Source organism: Alnus glutinosa, chromosome 10, assembly GCF_958979055.1.
Source record: "Alnus glutinosa chromosome 10, dhAlnGlut1.1, whole genome shotgun sequence".
Classification (NCBI taxonomy): domain Eukaryota; kingdom Viridiplantae; phylum Streptophyta; class Magnoliopsida; order Fagales; family Betulaceae; genus Alnus; species Alnus glutinosa.
The window spans coordinates 17091864-17112822 of record NC_084895.1 but is presented as its reverse complement, the minus strand read 5'-3'; the positions used below and the strand labels follow the sequence as shown (position 1 = coordinate 17112822).

Genomic DNA, 20959 nt, shown 5'->3' with positions numbered 1-20959 from the left:
GTAGTGTGGAATTGCCTTTACAAGCTTATTGCATTCCTTGGGTGGTTGAGCAGAGGAGTTCGTGCAAGGATAGCTGTTATTTCCTTTTGTAGCTTTGTTTCTTTGTGTGTCTAAGGTCGCAAAAAGGGTCCAGTGAAGCTATATAAGGTCACATACGTATGGTTAACAAATTGGAAGGGAACTGTATAGTGAATTGCACTAATTAACTGTTAATAGTTAGTGCAATTTCTCTTAAAATGTTTTAATATGGTTGTACGTTTTAAGGATCATGTCTCATGAAGCGAAGGTCATTAGCTTAAATTACTTTCCTATTTTCCTCTTCATTTGCGGAGATATATATATATATATATATATATATATATATATATATATGGTTTTATATTTTTCTATGCCAAGCCATGAGGTCTACGAGTTATTCAAAAAATAAAAATAAAAATTTGAGGTCTACTTGTTCAAGTCTTTGTAATATAATATATTTTAGTACTAAATTTTTATGACGAACAAGTAGTTAAAGGCCTAACTAATGATCCAAGCGTCGCCGGACTTTTAGGTATTGATTTGATTAAAACTTTTAACCGTTAAGATCTTCTCATTTTTTAGGTTTTAAGACTTTGGGTTAAATCTCTCATGTTTAAATTAATTTTAAGATAGTATGACTCTGCTATATATTTCGAAGTGGGCCTAAGCCTTACAAGACTTTTAAATATTGATTTGATTAAATGGTTAATACTTTTTTTTTTTTTTAGTACGCATGGTTTAACAACTTTATTAATGCCGACCTTGATTTTAATTTATTGTATATAATATCTCATTCAAGGTGAAAAATAGAGATGGTCTTGATCCATTTTATGCCCATAAAATTAACAAAAAATCACGTCAAGCCAATAAAAATTTGTTATGTGGCATGTGTCTCTTTTAAAAAGAAAAATAAAAAAATAAAAAAAACAAAAAAACAAAAAAACCACTCCTTTAAGCAAAATAGGGTTATTCGACCCCAAAGAGGCCAACCCTCCAAATAAACTTTTAAGAGTTGGCTTTTTGGAAGAAATCGAATCATCTCTAATGGCCATGAGGTGGTTCCACTACCCTCATTAGGGGTGTGCCGAACCCGCAGAAATCGACCTGACTCGACCCGAATTTCAACAAAAACCAAACGCTCCGCCATTGCCACCCAAAGCCGCCCATCACTGACCATTCGTCGTGTCGCAACAACCTCCAAGCATTGGTGACCCTGCCGACCCAACCTTCAGTGACCTCAGATCTGGTTTTCACCTAACTCGTTCATTGACTTGGGATCGACAATGATGGACGGACTTCTTGGCATTCAAAATGAAATTTGCCGTGTATCCCTTCCCCTTTCGTTTTCACTGAAAATCTCCCCAAATCTCTCTTTCCATCTCCATCTTCCCTCTCTTCCCCCACCCACCACCGACCACTAGCAGCAACACCGACCCAAAGGTCGAGCACTGGTGACACAACAACTCCATCTCCGGCAACCATGCATTTCAATTTTTTTGTTTTCCAACAGTGCCACCTCCCCCACCGTGCTCCTCCCTCTCCCCCCTTTACCACCGATGATTCAAGCCACCAAAATAGGTAAGGTTTTCTCCATTTTTTTCATTGATTTCTGACACCTGCACTTCACTTCCTCACTTTGATGTTGGTAGATGTTGGGTTGATGAGTTGGGTTGGCTTAGCCTCTGGATTATTAATTCATAATTTGTCTAAGAAAGTTTGCATTTTTTGTTGAATACTCTAATGTTGTAGTAATTGGAAGTAATCAAAGTGATAATCTAAACAAAGGTTTTATTTTTATTATTATTATTTTTTTTTAATTTCTGTAACGGATATATTAGTTAATGGGCCGGCTTAGTAATTTAATGGGCCTTGGGCCTTATTAGTTAGTGGCCTATTAGTTTAGTGGCCTTTAAGTAGGTCTATATAAATAAAACTAGTTAAATGTTTTAGGCATGAAAATTGGTTTCCAGTCTTTAGCTGAAGAGAAATGATCCCTACACTCATTTCTCACAACAGCCCCACAACAAGCTGACGTGGCTGGTAATATTTTATTATTTTTTTTTGTTTTGTTTTCTTTTCTTTTTGTAAAAAAATAATAAAATATTACCGATCACATCAGCTTGTAGTGGGGCTGTTGTGAGAAATGAGTGTAGGGATCATTTCTCTTAGCTGAAAATAGAGGGAGAGTGCCTCGAATCACTCATGGAGGTTTTAGGCGTCTTCGAATTTGCCTAATTTCAATATAATATCATTTTCTAATTTTATTGTTTTTCATTGTTCTTACATTTCTTCCATTCCATTTCCCTTTTCCTTATTCAATTTCTATTTCAGTAATCTGTGTGTAACAATTAGTATCAGAGCGTTAGATCCATGGCTTTTTTCTATCAAGCAGCCGAGCAGCAACGATTCAGGGCATCACTCGATGATTTCATGTCAAGATTGGAACAAATTCAAAATGAATTCTCTAGGAAGTACGACCGTAGGACAGCTACAATTCTAGCAAAAATCCAGGACGAGGCAGAGGCGGCTCAGGCAGTCCGATTGGAATTCCCTAAGTTTAATGGTGAAGATCCGAAAAAGTGGTGCTCCTGTGCAGCACGATATTTTGATTTATATGGCACTCGGGATGCCCAACGTCTTTCCATCTCTTCCTTACATATGGATGGTAAGGCTGATGTTTGGTTTCGGGAAGTGAACGCTATTCATACTGTTCCTCGGTGGGATGATTTTGTTTAGGCTCTTATAGCACAATTTTCAGCTCCTGCGAAGGTAGAACACCTAGAAGAATTCAAAGACGAAGAAGAGGAGCATAGTGACGATGAAACCAACCCAACATTAATTCCGGTACCGGATCCGGCGGATGACACAAAACGCACAACAAACCCAGCAACAGAACCGGCTGAAGATCCAAAGCACGCAAAAATTACAGCGGTAGATCCGGTTGATGACACCTACCATCTGTTCGACGAAATTCCTCCACGAATTTCCGAATCTTTTTTGGAGAGGCCATTTCCAGATCCGGCAGTGCCTAATGTGATCATACTAGAGGCCATAAATCACTCTGTGAATTCCTTAGTTCCTCGGAATTCATATGAAGACGGGGTGGATTTTGTTGTTCTCAAACACCGATGGCGTTGGAAAGAAGAAGAGGATGCGACGAGAGCTGGGCGAGGAAGACGGCATTGCTGTTGCCGGAGCCGCGCAAGACAGGGGACCCGAGGTCCGAGAAGCCGAGCTAGGGGCTGGAGACTTGGACCGGTTCCGATGCTTTTCTTTGTGTGTTCTAGAAGCTGCAGAGAAAGCGGAGGAGTGGTCCGTGTGGATGACGAAGGGCAATTTCGGGCTGTGCACTTTACGCCTAAGAAGATGGACAGGTGGCATCCACATGATTTATTTTCAAAAATGAAAGACAGCTGGAGTCCATTTCATTTCAAAGCTGAAGGAGGCTTTTTTTCTTCTTTTTTTTCTCTCACGCGTGAAGATGGCTTATCCTTTTGCTTCTAGAAGATTGTAGATTTTACGAGCCCTTCTACACATCCTCCCCTCATCCCCCCTTATCACCCTTTTATAATAAAAAAATTGATTTTTATTAAAAGTTGTCTCTGATGTCACATCAGAGACAACTTTTTAATAAAAATCAATTTTTTTAAAGAAAAAAGGGTGTTGAAGGGAGGATGAGTGGAAGATCTTTAGCATTTCCTGGATTTTACAATGGGCTGGATCTTGTGCATGGGACCACTTGCATCGGGAACCAGTACTGCTTATCTTGAGAAAGGGCTGCTTTTTGTGGGTTAATGGGCCTACAACAATTGGAGCCATATTCTTGTTCACAAAGAAAGGGCAGCAACAACTTTTGAAGCTTTTATTTATTTTTTTATTTTTTACTCAAAAATAACTGCACCTTGTGGGCAAGGTGTTCCTTAAAGGAGTTGGTATTGTAACGGATATATTAGTTAATGGGCCGTCTTAGTAGTTTAATAGACCTTGAGCCTTTTTAGTTAGTGGCCTATTAGTTCAATAACCTTTAGGTGAGTATATATAAACAAAACTAATTAAATGTTTTAGGCATTAAAATTAGTATCCAGTCTTTGGCTGAATGGAGGGAGAGTACCTCGAATCACTCACGGAGGTTTTACGCATCCTCGAATTTGCCTAATTTCAGTATAATTTCATTTTCCAATTTTATTGTTGTTCATTGTTCTTACATTTCTTCCATTCCATTTCCATTTTCCTTATTCAATTTCCATTTCAGTAATCTGCGTGTAACAATTTCTCTCTTGCTTAGGGTTTGTGCACATCAAGACCCTTGGATCTAAGCTTCTAATTCTCCTAAACGTTCCCAATACTCAGCTTCCAACGAAAAGGTTAAGAAATAAGGTAGTCCAAGGCTTCAAAACATACCTGATGATCAAAAGCCTTTCTATGGTAGTAATAGAAAGAGGTTATCAGATGGCCTCGAAGAGAAAGTTCGCGATAAAAGGACTATAAAAGTGGTGGTCGGGGAAGACATTCGTTGTAGAAGCGATCTGGTGACGGGTCATAACAGTTTTCGTGCTCAAGTTGATAATTCAGATAAAAGTGTGGCCAGAGTGAAAAGGACATTGAGGGTTTTCAACAGGTTTTACCTTCGCTTTGTTCAGGTGATTACAATATGTGTGTGTGTGTGTCTATGCATGTATGTGTATAGTTGTAGTCAAGTTTCCTTCAGATGTGTTATTTTATGAATATTTGGATGTGCTTTAGATATTAGTATGTGTTTTTATCTAGGATAGAAATTTGTTTGTATCACTTCTAAAGTTTCTTCAAACATTATTTATTTATTTATTTTTTTATGTTAGCTTGCTACTATGTGAACTAAATTAAGGACAGAAAAGGGAAAGTTTGGAATTGGACATGTCTACAAATAGCTGAGGATTAATAAAATTCAAGAAGAAAACAACAGTATAATAAGAATGTAGCATTAGCTTCATAAATGCCAATTGTGCAACAGTGAAAGTAAACCAATGGTGCTAATACTTTAACCTGCCGTAATTGCTTTGTTGGTTACTTTTGTCAATCAATTGTATGAACCTCTTATTCGCATTTATTCTGAATTAAATGCTTTTTACCTCCTGAGCTAGATAATACCAATTTGCAGTTTTGTATCAGTAAGGCTAATAATTCATTTGCGCACACATCATGCATTGGTGCCTCAAATCCGTGTTGAGCCTTTAACACTGAGATTGAACTAGTACTTTATACAGAATTAACAGTTTAGGGTGATCATATTGTTGTCTTTTGACTAGTTTACTGTGTACATTTGTTAAATCTTGTGAAACCACAATGAATACTTTAATTAAAGGTATAAGAGCCCTGTAGTGACCAAAATCTCTTCTAAACTTTTCCATATGTTTTTGATTTGATTAATCTGGAGTAGATATGGTTGCGACTTTTTTTTTTTTTTTTTCTTTTTGTCTACTATAATCATCTTAATAAGTAATCTTTTCCTTAGCCTGTCTATGCTTGTACTGTTTTTTATATATCCGCAGATTTCTAATACTTGTGCAAAAGAAGACAAAACACAGCTTGTTTTGTCTATTTTAACAACTTGAGCAAATAATCTTTTATTGACATAGCCTGTCCGTGATTGTCTACAGGAAGTGGAGAAGAGATGCAAGAAGCCTAAGGATAAGGATATGCAAGTTTCTAATGGTTCAGAAAATAATGTGAGTATCTTCAACTTCAGTTTCCTTTTTTCTCTTTCTTGGTGGTTTTGTTTTTTGTTTTTTTTTTTAAAAGTTGTTTTCAACATGCTGAAGAAGTTCTAGTTCCCTGCACTGCCTTGCGCTCTCTCTCTAACTCTCTCTCTCTTTTAATGTCTTTTCTAAGTCTAGCTATTGACAGTTTTGGAGAAAGCACGACGCTGAAGTTGAATTTGACAGTTTGAAAGGCTGGGCTCTATTTCCACTACTACAGTTCTGTATGTGGTTCGGGCCCTTAAATGTTACTAGGCTAGCCTCGCCAGTTGATGCATATATGTCAACATGACCTTTATATTTGACATGCTTTACACTCTGTTACACTAGGCTGTAGTTCCACTAATTCACTTGTGTATATGGTTTGAGCCCTTAAACGTGAATAGGCTAGCCACCCTATTGATCCATCCATTTCAGTTTGACCTTTATGTGCGATATGCATCCCGCGTAGCCTTTCAGATGATTGCTAAAGTCTCTTATTTAAATATTCTCAACCCTTAGTTTGTTATAACCCTTATTGGATTCATGGTTTCGCCTTAGCAATTTTGTTTTTTCAGTTCTTTAATCTTCTAATTTCGATGCTGGCTCTTTTCAATTGGCCAATTCATGCATTCATAATTCACACACAAAGTGTTCATCTGCCAATCCTAAATCACTCAAGGATCAGTATGGTTTCTAGTGATCCTGTTCCACAGACATATTAAAGCAGTAGATATTAAAGTTTTATTGTCTTGAAATGTTAGTTAATGAGAAGGATTGGATCAGCCTATTGGGTGGAGGTCACAGAGTTGGTGCAGTGGAAAAGGGGGATCAAAATAAGAGCCATTGAGAATGGCCCATGTAATATCTTTCATAAATTGTCGAGTGCCTTCAAAGATGGGAGAAAACTTGTATCTTGGTGATTCTTGATCTTTGTGGTTGTTTACATTAATGCTAAAAATGTTTGCAGAATGGAAATGCATCAGATGATTATTCAAGGAGATGTTCCAAGCGACTTAATCTGAAGGCAATTTCTGAGGCAAGTTGCTGGCTTATGTGTTAACATATGTGAATTTCAGATATGGAGGAGGATTTCAGTCCTGTGGACGTGGATGTGAACCTTGTGAAGAGCTTTCTTGATTCCTTTTCTTCCCAACAAGGACTTCCCGGTCCTGCTTCCAATTTGCTTGGGCTAATGGATGTTCAGCTCCCACGCGATGACATGAAGGGCGAATGATTCTCTCTATGGGCCTTGTACAGTTTTGTATTTTGCTTCCGGTTTAGTTGAGTGGTTTCAGGTGTAATTCTTTTGAAGAGAAATATGGTTTGTTGGTTTTGGAGCATCATGTGTATTTCTTAGAATTTTAATTCCTAAAAGTACTCCTAAAGTCTGTTGGTGTTTGTAACAGTTAGGTGTTATACCATGCACAAATAATCAATTGATGTCATGTTTCAATTGATATTATCTTCATGTATAAGAACTACATGATTTTCAAAGTTGCTGGCCAAACCAATTTGATCATTTTTCCAATCTTAAAACAAGTAGATAAATGTTTTTCTTCTTTCTCGCAAAATTTACTTGGTGCAGATGCAACAGTTCTAATTGAGAAGTTCTAAAACAAGATGTGCGCTGGCATTTATCAACAAGCTACCACTATAAGGCATAAAGTGAAGATATGTGTTCGTCACATTGGTAAAATGAAACCCCGCCCCCCCCCCCCCACACACCACAGGAGATAACCAATTTGTACTGGAATCCACCATTCAGTCTCTTCAAATCTAAGTTTTCATCCACAAGGCCAGAAAAATAAAATCAGAACTTTTGACCACCTTGATTCTCCAAATACATCTATACTTAAAGCACGAGAGCATGTAAGTGTAGCAACCCAACGGCCAGTTGCTTAGGGGCAAAAATGAGAAAAATAAGAAGAGGACCTTGCTGAGTGGGCCCAAGGGTGGGGGGAAAAATTGGGGGGAGGAGGGAAAAAGAGTTTTCATACACAGCCAACATTACCTGAAGGGACCATGCCTGAGAGGCTGAGAGAGAGTTGTTTTGTATGTTAAGAACCTCTGGAATGGGAGCATTAACTAACCATACTGGAATAGAGCCAAAAAAGTAATTAAAGCTCAAATCCGACCTCGTTAACATTTGCAAATCACCCAAACTTGCAGGAATTGCACCAGTCAATTGATTGTATTGCAACGCAAGAACACTTGGCCTCCTCATATTTCCTATTTGTGTTGGTATGCTGCCAGTCAACTTATTGTAGCACAGCTGCAAAACTGCAAACAAAGAAAACCCCAATTGAAATTTTGTCAGTTATGTTTAATTAATTGATGATTTTGTTCACACTATAAGAGCTAACTGTGAATTACAGGTTTAAAAGCTTTTCACTGGACCCAGTTTCTAGCTTAATCTCTACTCTCTAGAATTACAGGTTCATAAACAGAGTATGCAAGTGTCGCACCAGATTAAACCCAAACCAGTGGCAGTGAATAAAACGAGATAATACAAATTGGGAAAGAAGAGAAAGGTATTGCAAAGATTCGAGCTTTTTATTGCACAGTCAGTGAGGGGGAAACAAAGTCAGTGAATAAAATTAAACAAATTCAAAGTTTAAAAAAAAAAACAAAAGTGGACAAGAATGAAACTTTCCTCTAAAAACACACAGGCCAAGAACCAAAAATGCAAATCAAATTGGAAATTGACCATAAAAAGATAATTTAAAAAAGCAACCTTGAAGATTATGCATAACAGATAATATCCATACAATTTTTGCAAAATACCCATACAACACGATATCTCAAAAGCTCTAGAACGAAACAATAGAATTTCTCCTACCAACACAAGAACCCAAGATATGTTAGATATAAACAACAGAGGCAGCTTGTTATATGAAAAAAGAATCCCTAATGCAAAAACAGAAAAAGAAGCAGCATAACATCAAAAGGAGACATCATAAACATCAGAGGACAAAACAATCAGTAATAGAAAAACAAAACATTGGCAACATATTGGAAGAAGAAAGTTATTTAATGCTTTAAGACAGTTCAAGGAAAAGAAGCAAGAAGGGAAAATGTATCGTATTTCCCAAAACTCCAACTTAGCTAATGCTAATCACTGCAGCAACTATGTGCACAAACACATTGTTTTGATTTCCACCAAATGGCCAGAGTTGCAGCAATACCAGGTCCCCAGGCAATGAAAATCCCAAAACATCAATTTCTTACCTCTTCCAAGCTGTAAAACCAACCTGTAGCAATATTTTCAACCTTTCCAAAGGAGCAACAGCTGTGCATGACCTGCATAGACATCAAAACTTTTCAGACTGTAAAATGAAAAAGGCAGTACCACTAATACAGGTATTGGAAAGAAATGCACAGCGTGTTCTTGCAGTTACCAACCAGAAATGCAAATAAGAAAAATATAAACTAGGTACTAGATATTTACACTAAAGCAAGTTAATAAAACTTAGTGATGCCATAGTTTGCCAAGGCAGCTCAATTTTATAAAAGTTGAATAATTGATGATCTGCCCAAACACAGTTTTTCTGATCACTTCTTACGAAAAATCAGATGGTCCATCGAAAAGTCAGAAAGTAACAAAATTTACAAAGTAGGGAACAAAATCCTTCACGAAATTTTCCCTTCACTGTTTCTTTGGTTTAAAAGATTCATATTTTAAAAAGTCAAACATGTAGATTGCATCATTTCAATACACTGTATAAATTTTCCAACCCATCATCTATACAATTTATGAAAACAACTACATAACACATGCTTAACTCTAGCAGTAAACACATTCACAACACAAATATTTCAAGTCTCCAAGCAAACAGTCCATTACTTTGTAAAGACAAGAAAAATGAAAACCACATAGCAGCAAAGCAGAGACTTGTAGACCTTGTTTCATATGCTTTATATCAATTACAGGATAGTTGTATTAGGCTCAGCCTAACAGACTCCTTTCTCTCTGAGGTCCAATATGTCAACAACCAACAAGATTCAATCATTTCTCATTTATTTCTTCTCCCACATTATCAGTAACCAATCAAAATCTTAGATTCAGTTAATTCTCCTGATTTATTCTAGTTCCTATCATAAGACGCGTCTAATGGGAAAAAAAAATTAAAATCTTTTTTTTTTTGGATGAATAAAATCTGTATAAAACCAAACTCATCAAAAGTACATCATCTCTCCAGTTAAAACTGGAAACACCTCCCCAAAACAAGGGACAAAACGCAAACCGCTAACAAGAGCAGAAAAAACAAAGCAAACATCACACAGAATACAACTCAAACTACAAAACTCTGAAACAGCATACAACTCAATCAACAAAACTTGCTTCTAACATAGATTCCAGTTTTGCACCAGTCTGGAATTCTGGTCTGAACTAGAAACAGCACCTCTAGCCATCACCTTAGTTCGAACTTCCCACTGAATTTGTGCCACAGTCAACTCCTCGGACCTAGGAGAATTACCATGAAGCAAATAGTTCCGGTGTTGCCACAGGTGATAGACAGTAGCTGCAAAACTTAGCTTACACAAAATATTGGCCAAGCTCTTGCCTTTCAATTCAGTTGAGCACCAAACCGAGACTTCCTCCCATTCCATTTTCGGATAAAAAATTAAACAAGACTCCATTAAAGCCCTCCAGATCCGTCTACTAAAACTGCATTCAAAAAACAAGTGATCCCGGCTTTCTTGTCTAGCATGGCAGAAAAGACACAACATATTGTTAGTCACTCGCCAACTACACAATCTGTCCCGAGTAAGCAGAGCATCCTTAAAAGACAACCACAAGATGAAAGCATGCCGGGGAATGGCTAAATCAAACCAAACTACTTTCCACCAATGAAAAATAGGATGTTTCGCTCTTAAACTCTCCCAAGATTCAGCACACGAGTAAAATCCTTTCTTAGAATTCCATATAGGAGTATCAGTACCCCCCCCCCCCCCCCCCCCCAATCTCCACCTCAGGGAGCCGACTCTGAATAGAAACAATACTATCCGATCGACCTCCTGACCAGAACCAATCACCCTTACGAATTATAGAAGAGACTTTAGCTTCTTAGTGACTTGCAGCATCATGGATGACTCTTGGCCCATACTTTTCAAATAAAGACCCAACAGGATGCCAGTTATCAAACCATAAAAAAGTCTTGCTCCCGGCCATCTCCAATTTCGATCCGGATAAAATCTTTTGCAAGCTCTCTAAGATTTAGTAACTTCTTCCAGCTCCACGGGCAGGGGTTAGGAATTGCAACCTGCCAGAAACTCCTGCCTTTTAGCCAATTTTCTTCAACCCATGCCACCCAAACAGACCCTGCTTGTAGAAAAAGGTTCCATATATGGTTTAGCATTGCAGCCTTGTTCCAAATTTCCAACCTTTTTAACCCTAACCCTCCCTCATTCTTAGGAACACATACCTTCTCCCAAGCCACTCCAGCCTTTGCTTTAGAGTCTTGACAATTCCAAAGGAACCTGTTCATATTTTGTTCCAGCAACCGAATGACTTGTAGACTGTACAAAGCCGAAGAGATAAGCTGCAACCTACCAGCGAAGGATAACCTTTTGACTAACCAAGAATCAACTCTAACAGAAATAATTTAGAATCTTTTCCTTTATACTCTTGCAAACATCCAGACATAAAAGATTTAATTTTTAAATTTTGATCACCCAAATGTCCGGAAACAAAAATAAAATGTCCAAAAGCAAAGAAAACGAGAAAACATTTCCCGGGAAACTTTACGGGGGATTGTTATTTACATAGTCAAATGAGTACGAAAATGAGTATCTAATGAATAAATAAATACATAACTTTGATTTTTTTCAGTAAACAACGAGAGAGAGAGAGAGAGAGAGAGAGAGAGAGAGAGAGAGAGAGACCTGGTCGGAGAGGGGCAGCGATCGGTCTGCTAGGCAGCGCTCGGTCGGTGGGTTTGTGGCCAGAGCTCGGTCGGCGGGAGAGCGGGACAGTGGAGATTTGGGCAGGGATCGCAACTCGAGCAGGGGAGAGACTCAGAGAGAGAGAGAGACCTGATTGGAGGGTCAGGGTTCTATGAGCCTGATTATTAGGGGCCCTAAAATGAAGGGAGTAGCTTGTGCAGAAGACGTGTAACGTTGTGCAGAAGATGTGTGGAAGTGGGAGGTGAAGTGAATGCGGCTGAACTCAGGAGTGCAATGCAGTAGTGGTGCGGTGAACTTAGGGTCTTTTAGGGTTACGATTTAAAAAAAAAGGTGTAATTTAAAATCATGATTTTAAATGTGTAGTTTAAAAAAGTAATTTTTAAAAATATAGTTAAGTATTTAATAAAATCGTAGTTTAATTTTTTAAATTATAAATTAATCTTTAAAATTTTGTGTTTTTAAAAAAAACACTATCTTACATGTAATTTTAAAAAGTAGATTTTTCTGCGTTTTCAAGGGTGGAACAAGCTTTTCCAATTTGGGAAGAGGGAGGCAAATTGAAAAAATAAAAAATAAAAATTGGAGGGGGTAGAACTAAAAAAATAAAAAAAAAAATTAGGAATAAATTTATTTATTTATTTGAAAAAACCTTGGAGCTTGGGGGAGCCAGCCCCCCTCCCCCATTTTACTACTTCCGCCCCTGCCCATACCGAATATAGTGGTGGCCAAACCAATCCCAAGGCCCTTGAAATGGGTTTGGTGACCCCCTTATTTATCATGGGTTGGCTCTGACCACCCTTTCATCTTTTGTTTTTTTTTTTCAAAATATTATTATTTATTTTTTTTTAAAAAAATTATTATTATTATTATTATTATTATTTTATTCTATTTTTAGTGAGACATATGCCACGTGGCAAAATTCTTGGGCCACTCTCAATCAAGACAAAAGTCTAGACCCACGATGTGGCTGTGGATGATCAGAATTTTCAATTTTTTATTTTTTATTTTATATATATATATATAAAGACCAGCCAATCTTCCTAACTCTATTTTATCAGCACTGAGCACTGAGTACACATGAATTAGATTACCTATATCAATGTTGTTTCTTACGTTATATGGAACACTAAAAATATTTGTAGCTGATTCACAAATTCAAAATTCATGATATATTATATATTCACAATTATATAATCTCAAATCCAAAACTCATTATACTTTCTTTCTTTAGTCGATCTCCTCTTAGCTGTATACGGTTGAGCATATTGCAACTTACCATACTGAATCACACTGGATAACAATATAAAAGGATACCCCTCTGTGCTTGAAATTAAGCTTCCAAGACGATTCATATCCCTTGTTTTTGCATCGTATCAAAGCCTTACAAATTCCTACTAGATGAACAAAACAATATGGCTTGGGTTTACCAAGTTCGACTACACGAATGATCTAATGGGCATTGTTGATGGCACTAAACCATGCCCACCTAACTAAAGTCATTTCTGATCCTACTAAGGAAACTCAAGACAAATTGAGTTCCAAGTTTGTACTGTGGGGAAAAAAAGGATCAGTGCCTTTTCAATTAGTTCATTGCCACCCTTTTTGAAAAAGTGATACCTCACAACACATATGGTCTGCCTTAGCTAATATAACAATATAAAAAGGATACACCTCTCTACTTGGAATTAAGCTTCCAAGACAATTCATGATATCCCTTGTTTTTTACTCAACCTCACGAAGAAGTGAATGACACTAATTCCATCTAAATTATACATTAATCCTGTCATGCGGGTCAATAAATCTGGACAAAATGGCTCTTCCTTTTCTAGAAGGAGACGCTCTTGAAATTTCTAGAGAAAGAGAGCCAAAGCGGCCGGGTTTTACCCCGGCGCGAGGGGGGGGGGGGGGGTGGGAGGCGCTCCCGGTGATGAGTTCCTCCCAGTCCTCTAAAGCTTTGGAGGTTTTTTGTTTCCTCCCAAGAGTGACCAAATGGAGGTTTAGGTGTCCCACCTATTAGGACTTTGGAGTTTTGGTTCCCCGGGTTGATCCGATGATGGTTGTTGTTCCCTTGCAGAAGACTTCACGAAATGAATGTGTCAGGGAGTAACTTCTGGTGTGTCTTTGGCGAAGTTTTCTAACTGTGCTCTTTGGTTTCTTTTCTTTGGAGTCAAATCTACAAACTTTGACTAGGTCTCTCAAGACACTCGCCTCTCTACTGTGGTTGCCAGCTTCTTCCTGTCCAGCAGTCCCTAGCCACAGCCATGTTGGCCCTTCCTGCTCAGTGCGTAGCCAGCACGCGCTAGGGAGGTCACTCCTTGGTTCGGCGCGTGAGGACCATAACTTGTTTTTCAGGGCATAGATGGTGGAGTTTGGTGGTTCCGGTTGGTTCTAGCGGTCATCTGCTGCAGAGGATGGTCTCCGGTGGTGTCTCATGTTCTACACGTGTTGTCACCGGTGATGGTGTTTCCCAACGCCAATTCCATTTTGCCTTCTATTTTTTTTCAATTCACTGTTTGCCTTTGTGATGCTCAAATTTTACTGGACTGTTTGTCGGTTTAGGTGTTAGATCTGCCATCTTTTATTTGTTGAATGTGCTTAAATGTAAAGAGTGGCTTAATTAATGTTGTTCTTATAATATTTGTGTATTGCATGTTTAGATTGTTGTTTTTAGTCGGATTTATTTGGCTTAGGGTATAGAAGATCTTATACCTTTATTTTGTACTTTGTCCTTAGGCTTTCCACATGATATTTGGTATAAAAAGAATAAAATAAATAAATAAATAAACCTATCTGGACAAGATATTCTTGTATGGACAACGACTTTTATAACAAGAATGTGCATCCAATATAACAAGACCCTGCCGTGACACCGTCATTCCAAGATCAACAATTCCGTCTTTTGGAATGTAAGGAGTTCAATTTGTTTCGGAATAAACCGTTTTTTTTTTTTTTTTTTGGAAAATCATTTTGCAGAAAAATGTAAAAATATTTTTCATATTATTCGGTGTTTGGATCGTGTGTAAAATCACAAATATTTTTTATATTTTCATTAAATAATCATATTATCATATAAAAATCAATTTTTACTCACATCATCAAAATCTTAATATAAAAAAATTAACCTAATAATTTTGGTTATAATCAGCCCTAAATCTGGCTGGGTCGGGTGAACTGCAGGCCATGGTGGCCACTCCCATGGGCTGATCGGGTGGCTCGCCACCCGGTCACCTCTGATCGTTAATGATATTGAGAGCAAAATGCCAATATATGCTTGTTAAAAAAGACAGGAGGGCCGGCTAGCGGCAAATGAGCATTGCTGGGTAGACACAAAAATGATGTTGGATTTGGGTTGAACTGGCTAATTGGAAAAAACATTTACTGCATTTCTTGATTTGTAAAAATTAAAAAAGCATTATATTGCTTAACTTTAACCCTTTTTTTCACAGGTCCCGAATTATAAATAATTATGCAAATACTGATAAACTTTTACAGAATTTATGTATCCCAGCAATGCCTGGAAGATTGCAGTTAACGAGATGAAAAAAAAAAGAAAAATAAAAAGGTTTAATAAATAAGGAAATGCTTATTACTAGTGTGCATTGGAATTGGCCTATATATTAATGGTTTTACTTTTACCTGAACCACATGCAATTGAAATAATAATGGATTTTGGATTTTGACTCAGATGAGACGTCGGGTTTAAGAACAAGTAAAAAAAAAAAAAAAACCTTCTTGCCAGATGATCAATAAGGTCATGATTTGCGGGATGTCTGTCATAAATGAGGTCACAAATTTGTAAATTAAAAATATGTACATTCTGGATATTCGTCACTAGGAGTTAATTTGCATTAGACTAGTTTTTCACGTTTATTTTTACACTTTTTTAAGCGGTTTTTAAAAGTCATTATTAGATTTAAAATAAAATTTTAGGTAAATTTAATTTATGGTTTTAAAGTCACCTAAAAGCAATGACGAACCTATGTATAAACCAAACAAAGCCATGGTCGACCTTGGATTTTAATTTTCTTTTTTATTATATATATACTTAAAAATCAGGCTTAACTCCTAAAAAAAAAAATTGACACCTTATTCATATTTTAGCCCCTTCAAATGAAAAGGTTTGGTTCTACCATTCCTAACATTACTCTTTTCTGCCTAGAAGCTTTAGCTCAATTATCAAGATGAACCATGCTTTTGTTATTTTTGAGTAATTTTAAATATTAATTTTTTATCTTATTACTATTAGATTAATGTGATAGTATTTATTAATTTTTTAATTTTTTTATAAAGTAATATTAATTCAAATACCGATTTACACTCCCAAATCAGTCAAATCAGTCCAATATTATATAATTGAGATGGAAAATGAGTAGAGAAAAAACATTATTCCTCGGGTGCCGTAGGATATATATATACTCAGTATAGTAGCAGCCAAGCTTTTGGTGGATATTATCCGCAACGTGGCAAAGGCGGATGGAATGAAATTGGTGGATATTATTTTTTGAATCAAAACAATGATCGAGGGTCCAATTATTGTCGTCTTTGCACTCTGCTTGTGGCCAGGCAACAACACATTCCATAAGCTTCTTTCACACTCAGCAAGGAGAATGGGTAGAAGGTCTAGGTTTGGTAAGTCTCTGTCTCAGCTCTCTAAGAAATTTGTGATGAATCTTAATTTGCTGTTAGAGATGTTAATCTTGTTTTATTATAATTATTCTTATTTTCTTTTTAATTGAACCTTAATTTACTGCATGTTAAATATTAACAAGTCTTTTTTTTTTTTTTTTGGTGAGTAGTATGGACCTAGGAATTCAGTTAAACAAGTATGTGACTATGGGGTGCGCTTAATAGCGCCTAGCATCACTGCAATTTAGCCTGTACGAGATATGTTTCCGTTTCGCATTATTTTTTTGATTTATGTGCTTAATATATATTATCCACGAGAGCCACATGTGGTTTCAGATGCTTCCTTGGTTCTGGTATTTTTTACGCCTTTTTAGTTTCTCCGATTTCTATCATTTTTCTTATTTTATTTTATTTTTCACTCTATCTGCATGTGCTTGTGATTGAGATTTTGTTATTTTGGTCTGATTAACACTGATAGCCACTCTACATGTGCTTCTGATAGATTCCTGACGAGTGCCATGCATGTGAAAAGATTGAGCACACTGGGACATGCAATAATGGGAAAACAAAACATCTTCTGATCACCCTATCAATTCCTTCACAGCCCTATCCCTCACAATTATTAAAGATTTTTTTTTAAAAAATAAGATCTCTGCGTGTGTATGTGGCAGGGCATGCAGTGATATGGTAACAAACCGTTGTCATATATGTCTATCCATCTAAATGCAATAATAAAGTAGAACAAAACATATAAAGAGGAAAAATAGCACATGAAAACGAAAGGAATACAATATATATTAGCAAGGTTTGGTGAAGTGCAGTCCCACAGCTTCTCGCTAGTGCGGCTTCCACTAAAAGCTTTTTTCCAAAAAGTCTTGATGATTCTCTATCAAAGTGCTTAAAAGTAGGAAGGATTTACAGAAACGTCTAACTCCACCGATCTACCATGAAGTCTCTCAAATTCTGCTTCCTTCTTGTCCTTGCCCTTGTCTCTCTCTTCGACCCTTCTTCCTTGGCGACCCATGCTTACAGTAGTACCCCGTGCAACGGTTGGATTGCAGAGTGCAATGAAGAAAATGAGCAGTTGATGGAGTCAGAGATAAGTCGGAGATTTCTTGCACAACAGAAATCCATATCATATGGGGCACTAAAGCCAAACCGCCCTGCCTGCGACTCCGGAGCTAGAGGTCAAGATTATAGGAGCAGTGAAGGCTGTCTCCCTCCCCCAGCTAACCCTCCCAATAGAGGGTGCCCTAAATATTACCGTTGTAGGTCCGGCTCCTGATCATCTAAACTCCATGGAAGTTATTATATCACATGATGATGATCCGAGCTTCAAACCCATATAGTTGAAACAAATTTTAATTTTAGGTTCATGTAAATCTATCTGTTGTCGTTTGTAATATGCAGTGATTTTCTTATTCTTGATATCAACCACGAATCTATATTATCCAAACTATTGCTAGAAATTAACTCTTAAATAATCTCAATTTGTTGGTACTTAAGTTCTATTTTATCATTTGTTTTCCTTAGCTTTAATTTCATTTTGTCGTAAATAATTAACAACTCAATTGCTTTCATATTATTTTCAACCATTTCTTTTTCATCTAATTTTCATTCAAACACAGTAATTAGTTTGATTTGCATCGTTCTGACTCTTTTCATATTTCTTTTGAGAAACTTCATAATATAATTTTGTTTGTTGATTTTACAATTTGCTTATTATGTTAGGTTGTCCTTTTAATTAATGGGCCATTGTCGTGCCGGATGTGAGTAAAGGTAGGTGATAATGCCCTTTTGTGAAGGATATCATTTGAACCTAGCTATAATATTGTTGTTCATTATAAGAATTATACAAAACACATATAAAATTGGAAGTTCAAAAATTAAGATACATTTAAGCTTTTAGTGGGATTGGAAGGTAGAATCCAAAATTACTTTTCCAATTCATAAACACACCCCACTCCATCACAAAATAGAAACTATTTTATGGTCCAGATTAAATTTATAGTATTTAATAATCTATATGCCCCCTACATTGGCACATCATTTCATCATTTAAATATATTAAATGATGTAGCATTATATACACAGTTAAATATTGTAAAGCGTAAACCCCTTAAGAAATGTATGAGTTTTCTACAAACCGGTTTCTTGCAAATCAATAAATTTTCTACAAACTAACCTCTAAAAATGACATGTACTTCGATTTGAACTACTGAAAAAAGAAACGTAACCCTCAAAACCGGCTTTAATGATCTACATGTTAACCCTATAACTACTTCGATTTGAACTACTGAAAAATGAAACTAGCTAAATATTCATCAATTTATCTCATCGGTCATCACACAGCACCTCGAGTATTATCACTTATCCAAGAGCTCAAAACGACGTCACTAATGTCATCATTTCTTAGAACGAGAACAAAATCATATCCCATAAGCACCCAAGCAACAGAAATTCTGGAACCCAGCAACAAAAAACAAGATGAACAATAATCAAGCTGGTTAATTAAACACCACATTCAAAAAGCATGAATACCATGGGAGCTTTAACAAAGGGCTTTTTTTAAAAAAAAAAAAAAAAAATTTAACACCCAATACAGGGACACTATACTAAAGATGCAAACAAACAAACAAAAAAAAAAAACATTCTCTTTAGAGTAATGTTAGACTTTGGACAATCCGTTTACTTGTCCATAATTCAGATACTAAATAAGTAAATATGAGAAATTTTTTACGGAGTTTAAGTTCAAGCATGTTTTAATTTGGAGAAAACAAAACAAAATTTCAAGCATTGCATTTCATGGGCAATAAAAATGAAGCTGATGAGAAAATAAACTACCTGAGAGATAGAAAGACGGGAGGAAGACGAGCCGCGACCAAATCCTGGGACGGTGGCAGTAGTGGCAGAGAGAGAGAGAGAGAGAGAGAGAGAGAGAGATGTAGTGGTGGGTGGCCAAAGCGGTGGGTGGTGGGTGAACAAGTGGCGGTCGGATCCTGTGACGACGGCAGTACTACTATCGCCGGAAGAAGAGATAGAGAGACAGAGAGTAGAGTGAGAGGAGGCGGTGTGATGCATGGGACAGGTGAAATGTCCCGCACAGCACACCCCCCCTAGCAAAAATTTGGGACGTGCCAATTTGGCACGTCAAAAATTAGTGATGTGTCAATTTGACATGTCACAAATTTAATGACGTCTCATTTTATTGACGTGCCAAAATGACACATCATGTCACTAATTATTTAAATTTTAATATATTTTTTTAAAACTATCTTGATTTAAAATTTAACAACGTGGCAATCTTTGACACGTCACTAATTAGTGACGTGTGGAATTCGACATGGTCTAGTAAAATTACTTTCACGGGGGTTCTAGAATCAAACCTGCAGGCAATAACAATATGCTTGGAAAATCAGCCTCTTGAGATTTAGAGATTATTCAATTATATATACGAAAAACCATTTTCATATATATTTACTTAACATAGTTTGATAAGTAGTTAATTCTTATTACTAAACTAGCATTATGTGAATTTGTGAATCAGGTATAAATATTTTCAAGTGTCTCATGTAACGTAAGAAACAAGATATAGGTGATCTAATTCATGTGTATACACTGTTGATATACTAGCTAGAGAGTTATATGATCGATCGGCTTGTCTTTTATCATCTTGATCCATATCTTCCTCTCATGCTAACCCAATCAAAATCCACACGATTAATTTAATTTTTAATTGCTAGATTGAAATAAATTTCAATTTAACATTTGATTTAAAGCATTAAACACTTAAAACAAGATGCCAAATTTGCATGTATAGTAACAAATAATCATCTCAAATTGAAAATACGACTAATACATTAACAGAAGTAGATGAGTTTTTTTTTTAATTTTTTTTTTTAATTTTTTAAATTTTCATTTAAATAGGCCATGCTATGAGTATACATATATATATATATATATATTTAATTTCCATCTAAATACGCCATCTTTGTGTTCTTTGGAAGTACATATATGAGTTTCTTTTGTAACATCCTGGCCCGCAAGGGTCTAGTTTGTTAACTCTAAACTCTCAAAGACAAAAGGTTATTAGGATGTCAGAAGAACTTATAAATCACTACAATGCATATCAAGAAAAAATTAATATTTTTACGGAATTGTAAGTCTTAGTATAATAAGTGCATAACAACATAGCTTAATAAGTCAAGTGGTCTCTTATTTTGTCTGTACCTACGGCATTGATTAACGCATAACATAGATGCAACAAAAGAAACATATATAAGTGGATGCCATGATTCCCCTTAAAAGCCTAAGCATCTTAGCCACTTACACCATGCATCCATCTAAAAACCTAAAAAAGGGGGAAGAAAATAACGGGTGAACGAAAGGCTAAGTAAGTAATAATCTCAGTCGGGTTAAACGTTAAAACGATTGGTTAGGGAAGACATTTAACAAGATAAGTAAGATTAATTGGCATAAAACTTTTAACTTTGAAATAAAACGCAATTAAACTTCTTACTAACTTAAACCTAATGTCATTTGTAACTTTAATATTGTGGTCATGTATACAATTACCCTCGCATGCATGAAATTGTGTAATCCAACCTTCGAGGATCTAGCAATATCGTGGCCACAGATATGCCCTAGTCAAATAATTAACATATTGGTACACTTAACATAGCAACTTAGTG

At 36.4% G+C, this 20959-nt stretch overlaps 1 protein-coding gene and 2 long non-coding RNA genes across 3 annotated transcripts; 2 read left to right on the top strand and 1 right to left on the bottom strand.

Moving 5' to 3' along the window:
- Positions 1-3702: 3702 nt before the first annotated feature.
- LOC133878903 (uncharacterized) lies at positions 3703-7112 on the top strand. Its single transcript, XR_009902024.1, has 3 exons — positions 3703-4658; positions 5655-5723; positions 6703-7112. It is a non-coding gene; the product is annotated as an uncharacterized LOC133878903 (long non-coding RNA).
- Positions 7113-7476: 364 nt separating this feature from the next.
- On the bottom strand, positions 7477-11926 carry LOC133878902 (uncharacterized). The gene is made up of 3 exons (XR_009902023.1): positions 11622-11926; positions 8964-9035; positions 7477-8015 (listed from the first exon to the last, which is right to left on the bottom strand). It is a non-coding gene; the product is annotated as an uncharacterized LOC133878902 (long non-coding RNA).
- Positions 11927-17214: 5288 nt separating this feature from the next.
- On the top strand, positions 17215-17553 carry LOC133879110 (protein RALF-like 32). Its single transcript, XM_062317654.1, has one exon. The coding sequence runs from the start codon at positions 17215-17217 to the stop codon at positions 17551-17553; it is 339 nt and encodes a 112-aa protein (XP_062173638.1).
- Positions 17554-20959: the final 3406 nt, after the last annotated feature.